The sequence below is a fragment of the Calliopsis andreniformis genome, chromosome 12 (assembly GCF_051401765.1).
Source record: "Calliopsis andreniformis isolate RMS-2024a chromosome 12, iyCalAndr_principal, whole genome shotgun sequence".
Classification (NCBI taxonomy): domain Eukaryota; kingdom Metazoa; phylum Arthropoda; class Insecta; order Hymenoptera; family Andrenidae; genus Calliopsis; species Calliopsis andreniformis.
In genome coordinates this window covers 18,757,501-18,770,514 of record NC_135073.1, presented here as the reverse complement: position 1 = coordinate 18,770,514, position 13,014 = coordinate 18,757,501, and the positions used below count along the sequence as shown (strand labels likewise).

General features: G+C 45.4%; 1 protein-coding gene across 2 annotated transcripts in view; it reads left to right on the top strand.

The window, feature by feature from the left end:
* Positions 1 to 13,014, top strand: part of LOC143185460 (uncharacterized) — a 49,061-nt gene that overhangs the window by 28,616 nt on the left and 7,431 nt on the right. For both annotated transcript variants that reach the window (XM_076388482.1, XM_076388483.1), the window contains exons 4-13: positions 1,650 to 1,709; positions 8,278 to 8,414; positions 8,669 to 8,945; positions 9,443 to 9,563; positions 9,760 to 9,880; positions 10,504 to 10,601; positions 11,443 to 11,587; positions 11,648 to 11,723; positions 11,806 to 12,035; positions 12,924 to 13,002. In XM_076388482.1, coding sequence (XP_076244597.1) covers positions 1,650 to 1,709; positions 8,278 to 8,414; positions 8,669 to 8,945; positions 9,443 to 9,563; positions 9,760 to 9,880; positions 10,504 to 10,601; positions 11,443 to 11,587; positions 11,648 to 11,723; positions 11,806 to 12,035; positions 12,924 to 13,002 — 1,344 coding nt within the window. The remainder of the gene's footprint in view (positions 1 to 1,649; positions 1,710 to 8,277; positions 8,415 to 8,668; positions 8,946 to 9,442; positions 9,564 to 9,759; positions 9,881 to 10,503; positions 10,602 to 11,442; positions 11,588 to 11,647; positions 11,724 to 11,805; positions 12,036 to 12,923; positions 13,003 to 13,014) is intronic.

The window sequence follows — 13,014 nt, the reverse complement described above, 5'->3', positions numbered from 1 at the left end:
GCATTGTGAAAATGAAGATGAACTCTGTGTTACTGTGCTGAGAGAAAGGGTGTGCTACCAGAGATTCATATTTTTGAAGAAAATATAGAGATCACTTGCTGATACGTACAGAATGCTTCTAAACTAGAGTTACAAATTAGAGTTACAAAACGAGGGAATAAAGAAGTGTTAAGTAAAAAAGGAAAATTGATATTCTGTAGCTTTACTGAACCTGCTTTGCATTTCTTTAAACTTTATGGAAAGTGGTAAGGAAAGTAATAGCCACTCAATGTCCTTGAATGACCAGGATCTTTCCCCTCGATCACTTGAAACTTTCTTGCTGTAACTCATCCCACTAGTTAAAGTTACGGGCCCTCAGAAACAAAAGGTCCGCGAGCAAATGTTCATTAGACCTCCTCTCTTGGCTTTGAATCTCAGAGTACACCCACAAGTTTTACGACGCTACCCTCGAATCATCCTGTACGCGTTCATTCGTGTCGATGTTGTGAACTTTCACTATTTCTTTCCTTTTTTTCCTTTTTTTCTCAATACTAATGTCTGTGTGACGCTTCAACCAAACAGTAGATATCTCGCCTAGGTTCTCGAGCAACACGGGCCTAGAATTATCACCCTGTCTTTTTTTTTTCTTTTTTTCTTCATTTTATTCGACGGATACAAACTCTCCCTCTCACGAAACACGATTCAATCAGACATAGAATCGACGGTAGAAACATGAAAACTACGCTTCAAGACGCGTACAGAATGTCCACCCATCGGTCCTAGCGATCGCGATTATCGAGATACCGTGAAAATAATTAGCCCACTGGGTATCGAGTAATCGGGTATCGATATCGCCCAATCCCCGTGGCAGAACGATTCGCGAACAATTTACGTTCGATTTGGCAACGAGCTTGCCCCTGGATGACGAACGTGAAATATTCGAAGCGGCATCGAAATCGAAACAGGTCACTAGACTAGAATAGCGAAATGACTAATAGAGGTATCAAAAGAGGAAGAAGATGAGAGACGAAAAAGAAACTGTAAAAGAAGAGACACGATGCCAGCTCAGTGATGAGCGGTCGATTCGCTCCTCCGCAGGTTTTCGATTAGTTCTGTCATTATCTCGTTCTGGATCACTTCGAATATTATTGTTGGAATCTCGAAAAGTGTAAGTCTGGATGAGTCTTTGAGGCATTGATATTTTAAAGGACCTCGCGTTTGCATCGTTTTATCTCTGATTAAATGAAAAATAGACTCACCGAATCGATGTTCCCTCTGGATTTCCTCTGTCCAAAAATGAAGGATACGAATAGTCATACTTATCAGATTACATTCATTTAGACTGGATACCTGTAAAACAGATAAATCTATAATTTATTTGTATAGTAAAAATTAAAAACAAAAAAATTCACGAGTCACGATCATTGAATAATAAATTCAGGAAACAAGTATGGATAATTCCTTTAATATAAAATGCTTTTTAAAATAAAATTTGCTACGCCAGTGTGCGACAACGCTCAGGGGGGACATTAATCGAAGCTCACGAGGACTTAAAGAATTTTCGAGATTCGATCGGTATCCAAAGCGATCCCGAAGAGAAGCGGAACGGTCGAATCGCTTCGAAGCGTGTTGAGGCCCGTCACTATGCCAGCTGCGAATTTTGATTGCAGCGACGCAAGCGAGCGCGAAGCTACAATCGGCCAAGTCGACCGAGGATGAGAACACCGAAGGTAAGACGAACGATCGGAGCTACGCAAACATCTCTTAGATTGTTACGGTTTGTTTCGCTCGTATTTCAGCCCCCTTCCCGCTCTGCCCATCGTGTCGCACGTCCCTCGGGGGAAATTCCGCTGGCCTTGCTCCGATTTTTCTTCTTTCTTTTTCCCCCATTTCCTCCTCAACACCCTGCCCTTTTCTTCTACCTTCGCTCGCGCGACACACCCTCCGAAGCAATTAACCCTTCTCGTGACTTTCGCTTTCAGAGATCGCTGGACACTTTCCCTTCCCACGAGACCTCGAAGCGACTCGTGAATTTCTTGGAGCATGCTTGCTTGTCCAATCGTTTCAACGTTGGGACCTGGTTCACTTTTGGTCGAGCCTTCCCTTCCTCTAACAGGGACGAAAAACTTGTCACGTTTTCGCGCTCGAAGACAGCAATTATCCCTCGTAAAAGGTCGCAGCCAAAGCTGCCTCTAACGGGGAAGCTTCGCCAAGAAAGCTTAAGTTTAGAAAAACGTAACTGACAGCATCGCGACAGGGGTGATTGATTAGCGGCGTGAACCAGGTCTAAACGTTCCAGTTCCGACTCGGTTCCCTCGAGCTGTCCCCCGAGTGCAGCGACGAATCGCACGCGAAACATTCATCAGACCGTCGCTGTGCGAATGCTTCCCATTGTGCAGGCTACGCTTAGGTTGCATCGATCGTTCTTAGACGCTCCTTTCACAGTGAATAGGAGTTTCGCGACGAACAGCCGAGACGCTTTTATTCGGACGATCGGAGGTGCATTTCACGAGAGAGATATCTGAGAGGGTCTGCCTCGATCCAGCGATCGCGGATCGCTGAGTTTTTTAGTCAGACGTCTTACTCCCCTTGCCGCGGCTTGGATATGTATACACACTTTTATCTTCGGCCAGAGTAGATCCAGCCTAGATACAGCACGACGCGCTTCTCTGCCTCCACTTGCACCAAACTTTGCACAACGTTTGTCCTTATGCAAGCTCTGTTAACAACACTCCTTGCAGCTTGCTATAGAATTCGTCGAGCGTTAAAAAGTTGACGATTCTGGCTTGCTGAAATATTTCGCGCGATGTAACTGTGGAGTGAGTGATCCTTACTATTGAGGGCTTCGTTTCTTTTCCGTTAATGGAACAGGGTAACGGAAAGTATCGTGGATGTCGGAGAACCGATTGTATCAAACTTTTCAACGAATCAATTATCCTCGAGAAAGGGGAGGAGAAGGTAGTCTCTGGTAATTACTTCCCCGTTCGAGAGGAGGACAAGAATTTCCTTCCTTGCGCTGTAAGATACACAGGGTGTGGGAAAAGTAATGATAGTGAGGAAAGTTGGGATCATGGATTTTTCTGCGCCCTGTCCCTAGAGTAGAAACGCAATTCAGCTGTGCTATCTTTTGAAAAGCCTTCTCATGGTATCGAAGGCGAGATCTTAGAATATTACGTCAGAGAATCCTCAGCTTTGGATGAAATCTTTTGGGTGAAGGTATACATAAGTATAGAAGCTAAATGTATAGACAATTGGTTGTATTGTGATCTAGAGTTTCACCTAGGAAATACTTCCTCCAAATCTGAGGACATTAATTTGGTAAGCTCCTGTTACAAGAATGCTGTCGCAACCGCCTGCACGAAATTGCGGCTGTCATCGATGCTTGGGCTGTCTGTCTGTCTGTCTGTCTGTGGTGAAGACGCCTTCCCTTGGACTTCAGGCCGATTGTAGCGATTAATCGTTGCAATTAGACCCGCAGCAATTTGATTTCATCGTGTCCCGAACCGCCTCGGTCTCACAGGACAGTAGCGCGTCTCGATCGAACACTCTTGATTATACAAATTGCGACGATTAATCGTCCCTGCGATCGGGCAAGATAATTACGCTCCTGTGAACTCTGGGTTCAATCAAATATTTTGTGTCTAATATTGATATTAAAAGGGGGGCGAGAAAGATCAGAAGATAAGCTTATGGTTATAGCTCAATTTTTAACAACTAGTTGTAACAAAACTAACCAATCCCAGAAGAAAAGTACAAAAAACCTCGCAAATTTGATTCCAGTTACAAAGGTAAAATGGAAAAAGCCAGCCGCGTGAACCTTCATCGAAAGAGACATTTATTTCCAACCAACAGGGTAGCTAAATTAACGAGAATTCGGGACACAGACCAGGCTAACAAATTAATTGAAACGCGAGATACAATCTTCCCACGGCTTTTCCACCCGTTTTTCCCTGGATGTTTATGCTCATTGTGCTGTACATGTGCCCACGGAAGAGTTTAAGCATTCCCTTCCTGTTTTCCTCGCGGGCGACAGACCGCTGCATCGATTGCTTCCACGGACGATATGAAACTTTACTCTGTAATTTCACGGAGTAAGAAACCGTGCGTTTTCGGAAGACTAGCAACCGACCCACTTTTTCGCAACGTTTACCACACTTTGCTCGGTCTGAGAATTATTCCCGTCTGACCTGTTTCCGCGCTGCCAGGACTGACTCGACGCGTTTACCCCTTGAACTGAGAAATCACTCGTCGGTAGAGCAGCAGGAGACTTTGAGTCTCTGAAAACTTCTGTTGCTTAGGGAGCTATGCGAACTATTCACAGGCCAGAGTCATTAACCCTACCTTTTGAATCCTTTTTAAATTTAGTGTCAAAGCGTTTGTCTAATGTTTGACCTTTAAATATTTTTATTTTGTGGAGTTAATTCATTTGGTAAATGAGGGGGGCCATTTAAGAGTAGCTTTCGATGAGCTTTGGACTAGGAATTAGAGACTGAAGAACGACCTGAAGTGTAGTTAAGAATTCTGCATATCGACTGAGGCAAACACTTCATTCCCATTACCTCTAATTACCAAGACACGAAGGAATTTTCAGTACCTCGAATAATTTTTCATTCCAAGTCAATTCTGTACTCTTCCCTTTAATTACAAAAGCCTGGATAAGGCTCAGAAAACGGGTTAATCGATCTCCTGCGTCTAACGACGAAAGGATTACTCCAGACAAGAACCATTTATCTCGATCACAGCTGATGAAGAAAAAAATCGCGCGATCCATTCGCGGAGTTGGCAGTTATCAGAATTTATTTGCAGCGGTGGGAATGAACGAGAAGACGTGACACAGTTCCCGTACCTCCTTCTTCCTTCCTGCCCGTTTCCAATCGCGAAACTTTTACTTTCAGCCGCGACGATCTCGAGGCATTCAACGTGAACGCGAGTCAATCCAGTGGCAGAAATGGAAACGTTAGCCGGCCGAGAGATAATTGATTCACAGGCAGCGAGTCGAGTGACGCTTGGAAATCGAGCGAAAGAGGAAGGGTGGGGACTGGCTTATCTGTTCCATGACGGGCCATTGATATCCAGGGAAATCCTCTCGACAGTTTTCTGGGCTGAGGCTGAAGCCGCGGCACGCGGATGACCGAGAAACGTTCTCTGACAATCATATTAACGCGCCTCTGTGTCGCATCCGTAATGGAATTCCAATTAAAAAGAGAACGTTAATGGAGTCAGCCACTTCGTTCCGCCTCGATTAAGAGGAGGAGCGGGCTAAAGCGAGCCGCTGCGCCAGCCTTTTTTCGCGTTTCACGGTTATGGTTGCCCGTTTCTGCCAGTGGTTCCGACATCGAGCGACCGCGAGCATCCTTCTCAGACCTGCGCTCGCCTTCCCATGCACCTTCGTTCGTACGTTAACAGTTAGTACATTGCACGTTGCACGAGTATTCTAGCCGTTCGTGATTGCTATCGTGACCGTGATTCTTGGGGAAATCGATTTGCGAGAACGTTCGTTGTGAGGCGTGAGGTGGTTATTGCCAGTAGAATAGGACCTTGATTCTGTACGTAAGAGTGAAACTAATCCAAACTGGAGTCCATGGGAATCCATTTACTCTAGTAAGAAATAAAGAAGACTCAGTGGTGGTAACGATTTAATAAGGATCCACAGAAAATAATCAAATTAGCTACCGAGTGTGCTCCAAGTTTGAGTCTCCCGTTATGCCGGTTGATGAAGGTCCTATTCTACTTGACTGCTCGAGTTAAGGATACTGACTGTGAGTTACCTTGAAATAAGATTCTTCTGACCATTGCATGCACTGAGCTCTCAGATGAAAAAAGAAAGGTTCAAAGGGGAAGTTTTGAAAATAAGAGAGTGCACGTAACGAAGTACAGCATGCTGACCAATTTCCAAATTAGCTATCCCTCGTTTTCGGCTGAGTGGCAGAACCGCTGCACGATGGGCTCCCCAGCCTCGTGCATGATCTAATAACCCAGGTCCATGAAGCATTCCCTTACGGACGGTTGAACGAAGAGCGTCGGTTCCCATTCAGCCACGCAACTGGAGCACAAAAGCCAGGATCCAGCCGATGCGATTACCCTTTGAGCAGGGTGCGCCGCGAGAATCGTTACCCTCTTACGATTCCTTAAAGCGGACCATCCTGAAGGCGATGATCGATTCGCCGTGGAGACTGATAACGATGCAAAGGACGGGCCACTTTAAAATGAGCTGTCGGAGCTGAGTCAAAATTCGGAGCAATCGCTCTTGGGTGAAAACAGGGGTGTTACAATTTTAACAATCGAACTTGAGCCAATCTTTCTCGAGGAGAGTGGAAGATGCAAACTCTGGGGAATAAACACAGCTTAGGAGATCAAAAATGGAAGCTTCGATATTCGGTTTTGTTGAACGTAAGTAGATCGAGACTACAGGAAAATGATGACTTCAATTCCTAATTTAATGTGAAAAATATCATACACTTCGGAAGAAACTTAAAGCATCCCTAATTTCGAGCCGAAACTTATAGCACTTTTCGAAAGCTGATTTTAAAATATTTCTACATTCTCTTGAGTATCTCTCCTAATCTAGTGTACCGATAAACTTCCCCAAAGTTGTAACACCCCACGCTATCAACTTCCCTCGAAACCCTCCAAAGAGAGTCGATCTTAATTTTCCAAGGGTCGTGACGAAACACACTCGATCACGTTCGCGTAAAAAATTCAGCGGCGCTTACGTAACGAAGCCAATAATTCCACGCACCTTCGCAAACATACACAGACACAATCACGCGTTATAACACACACAGGCGAACACGTGTCATGCAGACGGGAAGTCGCATCGATCTCTCGCGTGCACGTCGCTGCCTCCAGCCTCGCGTCCAGCGAGAATAGCAGTTCTAAAAGTAGAACCGTCGCGGTGAATCGGTCGCACGACAGACCGGAAATAACGGAATGCAGAGTGGAAAGGACAGAGCCGCGCCACGAGACGGAAGTCCTCAGGAAACCATGTCTGCTCGGGCGAGAACATCTCACCTGACTTGACCTAACTTACGAGAGAGCACTGTGTGTTCCGTGACATACATCTAACACTTCCAGTGAATCGACAGTTTGTACGATGGTCAAAAGCTACACCAATTTCTCTTATAATTCTTATAACATACAGAATATTAGTCGATCTTGATTACTTATATTTTTTGGTACCCAGAGTTTCGATTATTCTGAACTAGGGAAGCACTATAAGATAAATATAATGACGAATTAAAAATTGTAGAGTCATAGTATATCTACTCACTTAAATTCTATGTCTAGAACACAAGTGCCAATTACTGTGCTCCCATTTTTATTTTCACATATAACAAGGTGTCGCACTATTAAATTGAAAATTAAATACGTGGAAATAAATAGTAATCTGCGCACAGTAATTAGCACTGTTAGCCTATCATAATTTCCACTCCATTTAAATAAATATCCACAGTCGATCTACTCGCCAGCAAAATGTCGAACAGAAAAAGTTGTGTTCCACATCATGCATATTTCTTTTCCCGCGTAGAATCACCCTCTGCCAGCAGAACATCTCGCGGGACACTCAGTGCCTTTCGAATCCGATTTCCGTTGACCTTAATTCACCGTGCGAGCGTGGAGCGTCGCTTGAACGGCTGGGTCGTCTCGATTCAGAGACCTGGCCGCATACAGTAAACGCCGCGGCGACGAAATTGTCGCGGGACGCGACAAGGCAAGGTCGTTGGTACTTTCCGCGGCTGGAGGTCCATTATTTCATGGCACTCGCCCCTCGAGACGCTTTGTCGCTTTGTCGTTCAATCGGTCTTTCAGCGATCTCGCGTTCGAGCAGAGGCCTGTTCCGGTTGCAGCGGAAATAGAGGGCCGAGTACGGTTTGTAGAGAGCGAGCTGCCGCCTCGTTTCACCTTCTAGACGTTGCTGAACTTTCTTCCTTTCGCTGCTTCTTCGTAGACTGTGCATTCCTTCTCGATTTTTTTCTCCTCTTTTATACGCGCGACTAGTAGCAGCTTTTGCGCTTGTTCTACGCTTCTCGCCATTCGGAGAATATCGCCACTTGCCGTTTCACGATCTGGCACTCTCGATCGCTCCTAATTAACTCCATTAACGGACATCGATTTTTCGCCCCTCCACCACTTCACGCTTCTAGCGATTGGAAAAAGTTGGAAAAAGAATTTTGAGAGACAACTGTGTCGCTGAGGGCTGGAAAATCGTTTCGCTTGTGGAGAACGATCGAGACAGTGGCGTGTGGGTTGTTAGCGGGGACGGCAGGTCTCTCAATGGGTCACGGTCCTTCGTTTCAGGGCCCACTTTGGAACCGCCGCTGCCCAGACGGAAGAAATGTCCGGAGCTCGCGTACAAGACGCACGAGTTCATCACGGCGGCCGACGGAGGCGGCATCGACGCCGTCGATTCCAACGTTGTAGCTGATAAAGTTCGGGTATGTATTCGAAAACGAACCAACAAAGATTTAGAACACATTCTGCATTCAAAATACTCTTTCCCCTTATTATAATTTCGCAAGTGATCCCTACTGATGAACCTAACACACTGCAAACCACAGAAGCGAACCATCTCCACAGGGTTGAGAGCAGGAAAATTTCTAGCACACTCTCTAGGATGTGTAGAAACGAGGAACCAATGGATCCTCGTCAAAGTATGTGTACATTAGTTTATATGATGTATTTCTTGCAGGAAGTTACAGCGCAATCGGGTCTGCCGCCAAGTCAGCTGAGCAAAGCGATCTCTCGTATCAGCACCGAGTACCGACTGCAGTTCGCCTGGCCGAGGCGACCCCAGTTGACAAATGGCGAGACAGTGGCACCAGTCACAGCTGCGGGAGCACCTGCAGGTACGACTGGTCCTCCTAGAAAGTCACTCAGCATGGGAGCTCTTAAGCAGGGTATCGCGCCCACAGGACCTGCTCCGGTTCACAAGAAGCGGCCTGGAGACGTCGACCACAAACGTGATGGTAAATATTAGTATTTTAGAATTGATGGGGTGGTGTCTTGTACCCTTGGGAGCTCAGAAGATGCCAATCTTATTAGTTGAAGTGGTCACATCTTAACATTTCCTATTCGTAGCAAGTTGAGTAGTTTTCTTGCCCCTGTATTGTTCTGGATGTTGTCTTCTGAGCTCCCAACAATACTTGTACTATCTTTCTCATGGTGATACTCTATGGTTCTTCTGTGATCCAATTTTTCGTGGCCACTCTAGGTCTATATTAAGCCACTGATCTCGAATGTACAAGCTATTCGCTAATTAATCAAGAGAAACGATTATATCCACTAAACGCGTAATATTAGATCATAATGTAGACCTCAGATATTAACTCAGAAGATAGAAGTTACCTAGTTTCCTATCTCTCGATCTACCCAATTTACTATCGCCCCCAAGGCGCGAGAAGCCTATCAAAATTTCGTAGACAGTTTCCGAGAATATAATAGAGGTTCCCAAAATAATTTTCAGGCGTGCAGGCATCGGAGCTGGAGCCCCTCGTAGGTGGAACTGGAACGGACACTATCGACGGAGTGGTGCCCGAGGGCGACGAGCACGAAGAGGACATGTCGGACTTGAAAGTAGCTTTCAGGTCAGATATTCAAGGCGACATATACATAATACATCATCGTGCTAGTAGTTAGTAGTCGTGCATACCCGTGACGTTTAAAAGGGAAGAACGAAAGCACCTACGACGATCGTAATCGCAGTGAAGCCGCGTACGACACACGAACACCTTCTCTCTAGTCGACGTCTCTCACTCTACAACCACGATTGATGCTTTGCAGGGGTAAAAAGTCAGGTAGAACCGTAAGGATATTGGATGATAAGGGGCTGAGCAAACAACAGGAGACACCGTTTCCCACCGCTGAAGTCATCGAGCTTAGGCGACTCGCTGACGAGTACAAGGTAACTGGACGTACAAACACGCGACGCGACTCGGTTCGTGGTTCTTCGGGCCTACTGGAAACAGTACCCCATCCCTCCCCCTCGGTGTGTTTCTTCCTCGAGAATCTCTTCCCCCAGAATCTCATCGTTCGACCACCAGTACCATTAGTACCATACGTATGACTGTAAATATATCCTAGATGTTATAAACTGGCAACCAACTTCGTTCATGAACTCTATCGATGTTTGCATGTGTTTCATTCATGTGTGTTTACCGACAGTTTTTTTTAACTCTATCCTCGAGTCTGTGGACACTCACAACACCTGTACACATTCACTAGATCGTACACTAGACACGCACAAAATATTCCACGCAACCAAGTTCAATCTCCCACGATCTCATCTTCTCCGATAACAGGATAAAAGGATTTCTTGATGGAGCCCCGAGTTCAGTGATTTCACATGCATGCAATTTTCCCTGAGTGACTCGAGCGGAATGTTTGCCCACGCTCTCGACCCAAAAACAATCGGTGTGACTTGTGTTCCCTAAAGCATGCTCTGTGTTGTTTCCGTCGACGCGAGCGCGTTTAGCATTAGAGGCGACGATTAAAGGCAACAGAGTGATCCGTTCTGATTTACATTAGCATCGCGACTGGGGTTGCGGTCTGGCGGCCGAGGACGAGGCTTCGCTGTGGAAACGGGTCTCCAGTAACCACGCTCTCAACGCGCTCTCCCTTGCCAGGCCAGTACACTATACTCCACTCAGATCAATTCTTCCAGGTTGATTCTCACTACCGATCGAGGGAAGCTCCGTCACTTGAATCGAGACGCGAAATCTCGACGATCCAGCGGGAGTCTGACCCGTTGAATTAGTGAGATTCAAAGCGCTGACGCTCTCTGAGGTAAAAGTAGTCACAGTCGAGTTTAGTCAGACACGGCTGGCTGTTTCCGTCTGCGACTACTTTGAGCTCGAAGTCTAATTACAAAGTCGTGAGAGTTTTCAAACCCCCTAGGCTACTGCGATAACAAGTGATGCTAATTTGTCTGGTCGAGTGACCAACGAGCTGGCGAAATAGTCGAGCTTAGATGTAGCATAATGTAGGATTACTTTGAGGGACCGAAATGACGACAGTAAGGGGATTTTAATGAAATTTAGAGATTGTTTCCTGGGTTTAAATAATTGTAAACAGATTTAGATTTATTCCGAATTTCAGAAAAATTCCCTCGTAGACTGGTACCTCCTTGCTAGAGCAGTAGCTGTACATGTTTGGTGAGCGACGGGTATATTCTACTAGTATCAGCAAAAGTGCTCCACAAGCAGAAGTAACGAGCAGATGATTGAAATTGTTTCTCGTGCTCCTAGATGCGTTCTAAATAGACACTTTGGATACATTTCTACACACACAGTCGAACCTACTTTCGCGATACTCCCGAGGCAAAAGAGCGTAGCCATACAGGAATGAGAATAGCTCGAGCCTTCACGCGGCTGTTTGTCGTAGCTGCCTTTTATTTCTTCCGAGCGATTGTGCCTCGCACGAAACGGCTAGTTCGAGAAACTGTGTGACGAGTGATTGCGTATGTAGGTCAGTGACGAAAGAGGAGAAGGAAAAGGAGAACACGAGGAAGGTCGCGCCGACTGCCGCGACGTTGACCATGCCTCCTGCAGGACGACCCTCCTCGGTTCAGGCTAGACCGATGCATGGAATATTGCAGGAGGATTCCAAAGGGGTACGTACTTCGAGAAAAGCTCGAGCTATGAACTGAACTCATCGTACGTGTTTTTTATAGGACACTGAAAGGGCCATCGCTCGCGCAAGGAAAGACTTCTTGATTCGCCATCATCTGGATCGCACCACAGGCGTGGGTAAGGGTGCAGACATAAAATATACATGCTGTATACATTTGCGTGGCTTCTGTTTGATGACTCATGGGTTCGTTTACGACAGGTGACGGTGCACTGCTTCCCTCTCCGACGAGAGAGAAGCTGGAGCCCGTGATACCGCGACGTCGAGAGGATTCGAAGGAACACCGCGAGGAGGTGCAGCCTAAGACCAAGTCCAGTCCTAAGAACAGCCCTAGAACCGGTCGTTCTCAGAGTCTTGGACCTAGTGTCACTGAGCGTCGATCACCGAAACGCCAGCCACCTCGCGCACCCTCCGTCACCAAAGATGCTAAGGTACTTCTCATAAACACCTCTCAAAAAATAAAATCTCAAAAATCTGTACTTCTAACTACCCAGTAATTGGATAATTTGAGGAGTCGAAGAGTCTATATCTCAACTTTGACTGACGATAACTCCGCGAAAAATTATCGTAGGATCATGATTCTTTTTTTAACTTAAAGCCTGAAGTCTTTAATTTACGATACCATGTCCCGATTTGAAGCTTAATAGACTCCTGCTACTGTGACAGCTTAAATCAGAGGGCATGTATATCATATTGAAAATTGCAAAGTTTGACAGAATACACAGACTTGCCAAAATTTTTTTTGGGAATGCCGTTTACAGCAGCATAAAGCTCGAACCTTCCCCTTTAATTTAAAAAAAAGATGAAGTCGATACGATTTTTTTTCGCAAAGTTACGGCACTTTAAAGAAACCCTTGCATTTGTGTCATATATTGGCACTACTTGATGTACTGTAAAAATGCAAGGTCTACTTTGAAGTACTGTAACTTTGCGAAAAAAAATCGTATTGACTTACTCTTTTTTTTAAATTAAAGGGGAAGGTTCATACTTTATGCTGCTGTAAATGGCATCTCTGAAAAAAATTTTTCCAAGTCTGTGTATCCCGTCAAACTTTGCAATTTTCAATATGATATACATGCCCTCTGATTTAAGCGGTCACAGTAGCAGGAGTCTATTAAGCTTCAAATCGGGACATGGTATCGTAAACTAAAGACTTCAGGCTTTAAGTTAGAAAAAAAATCACGATCCTATGATAATTTTTCGCGGAGTTATCGTGAGTCAAAGTTGACCAATTTTTGCCCAAAATCTTTGTATGTCCTAATTTGTTTCAACAATACATTCGACAAGTTTTTTTTAATGATTTGATGGTTTCTGCCCAGGAAAAGGAGAAAGAACATAAGGATAAGGAGAAAGAGCCGAGGGAAAAGAGCGGTGAGCCCGAAAGGCATCCACGACCGAGTAAGTAGTATC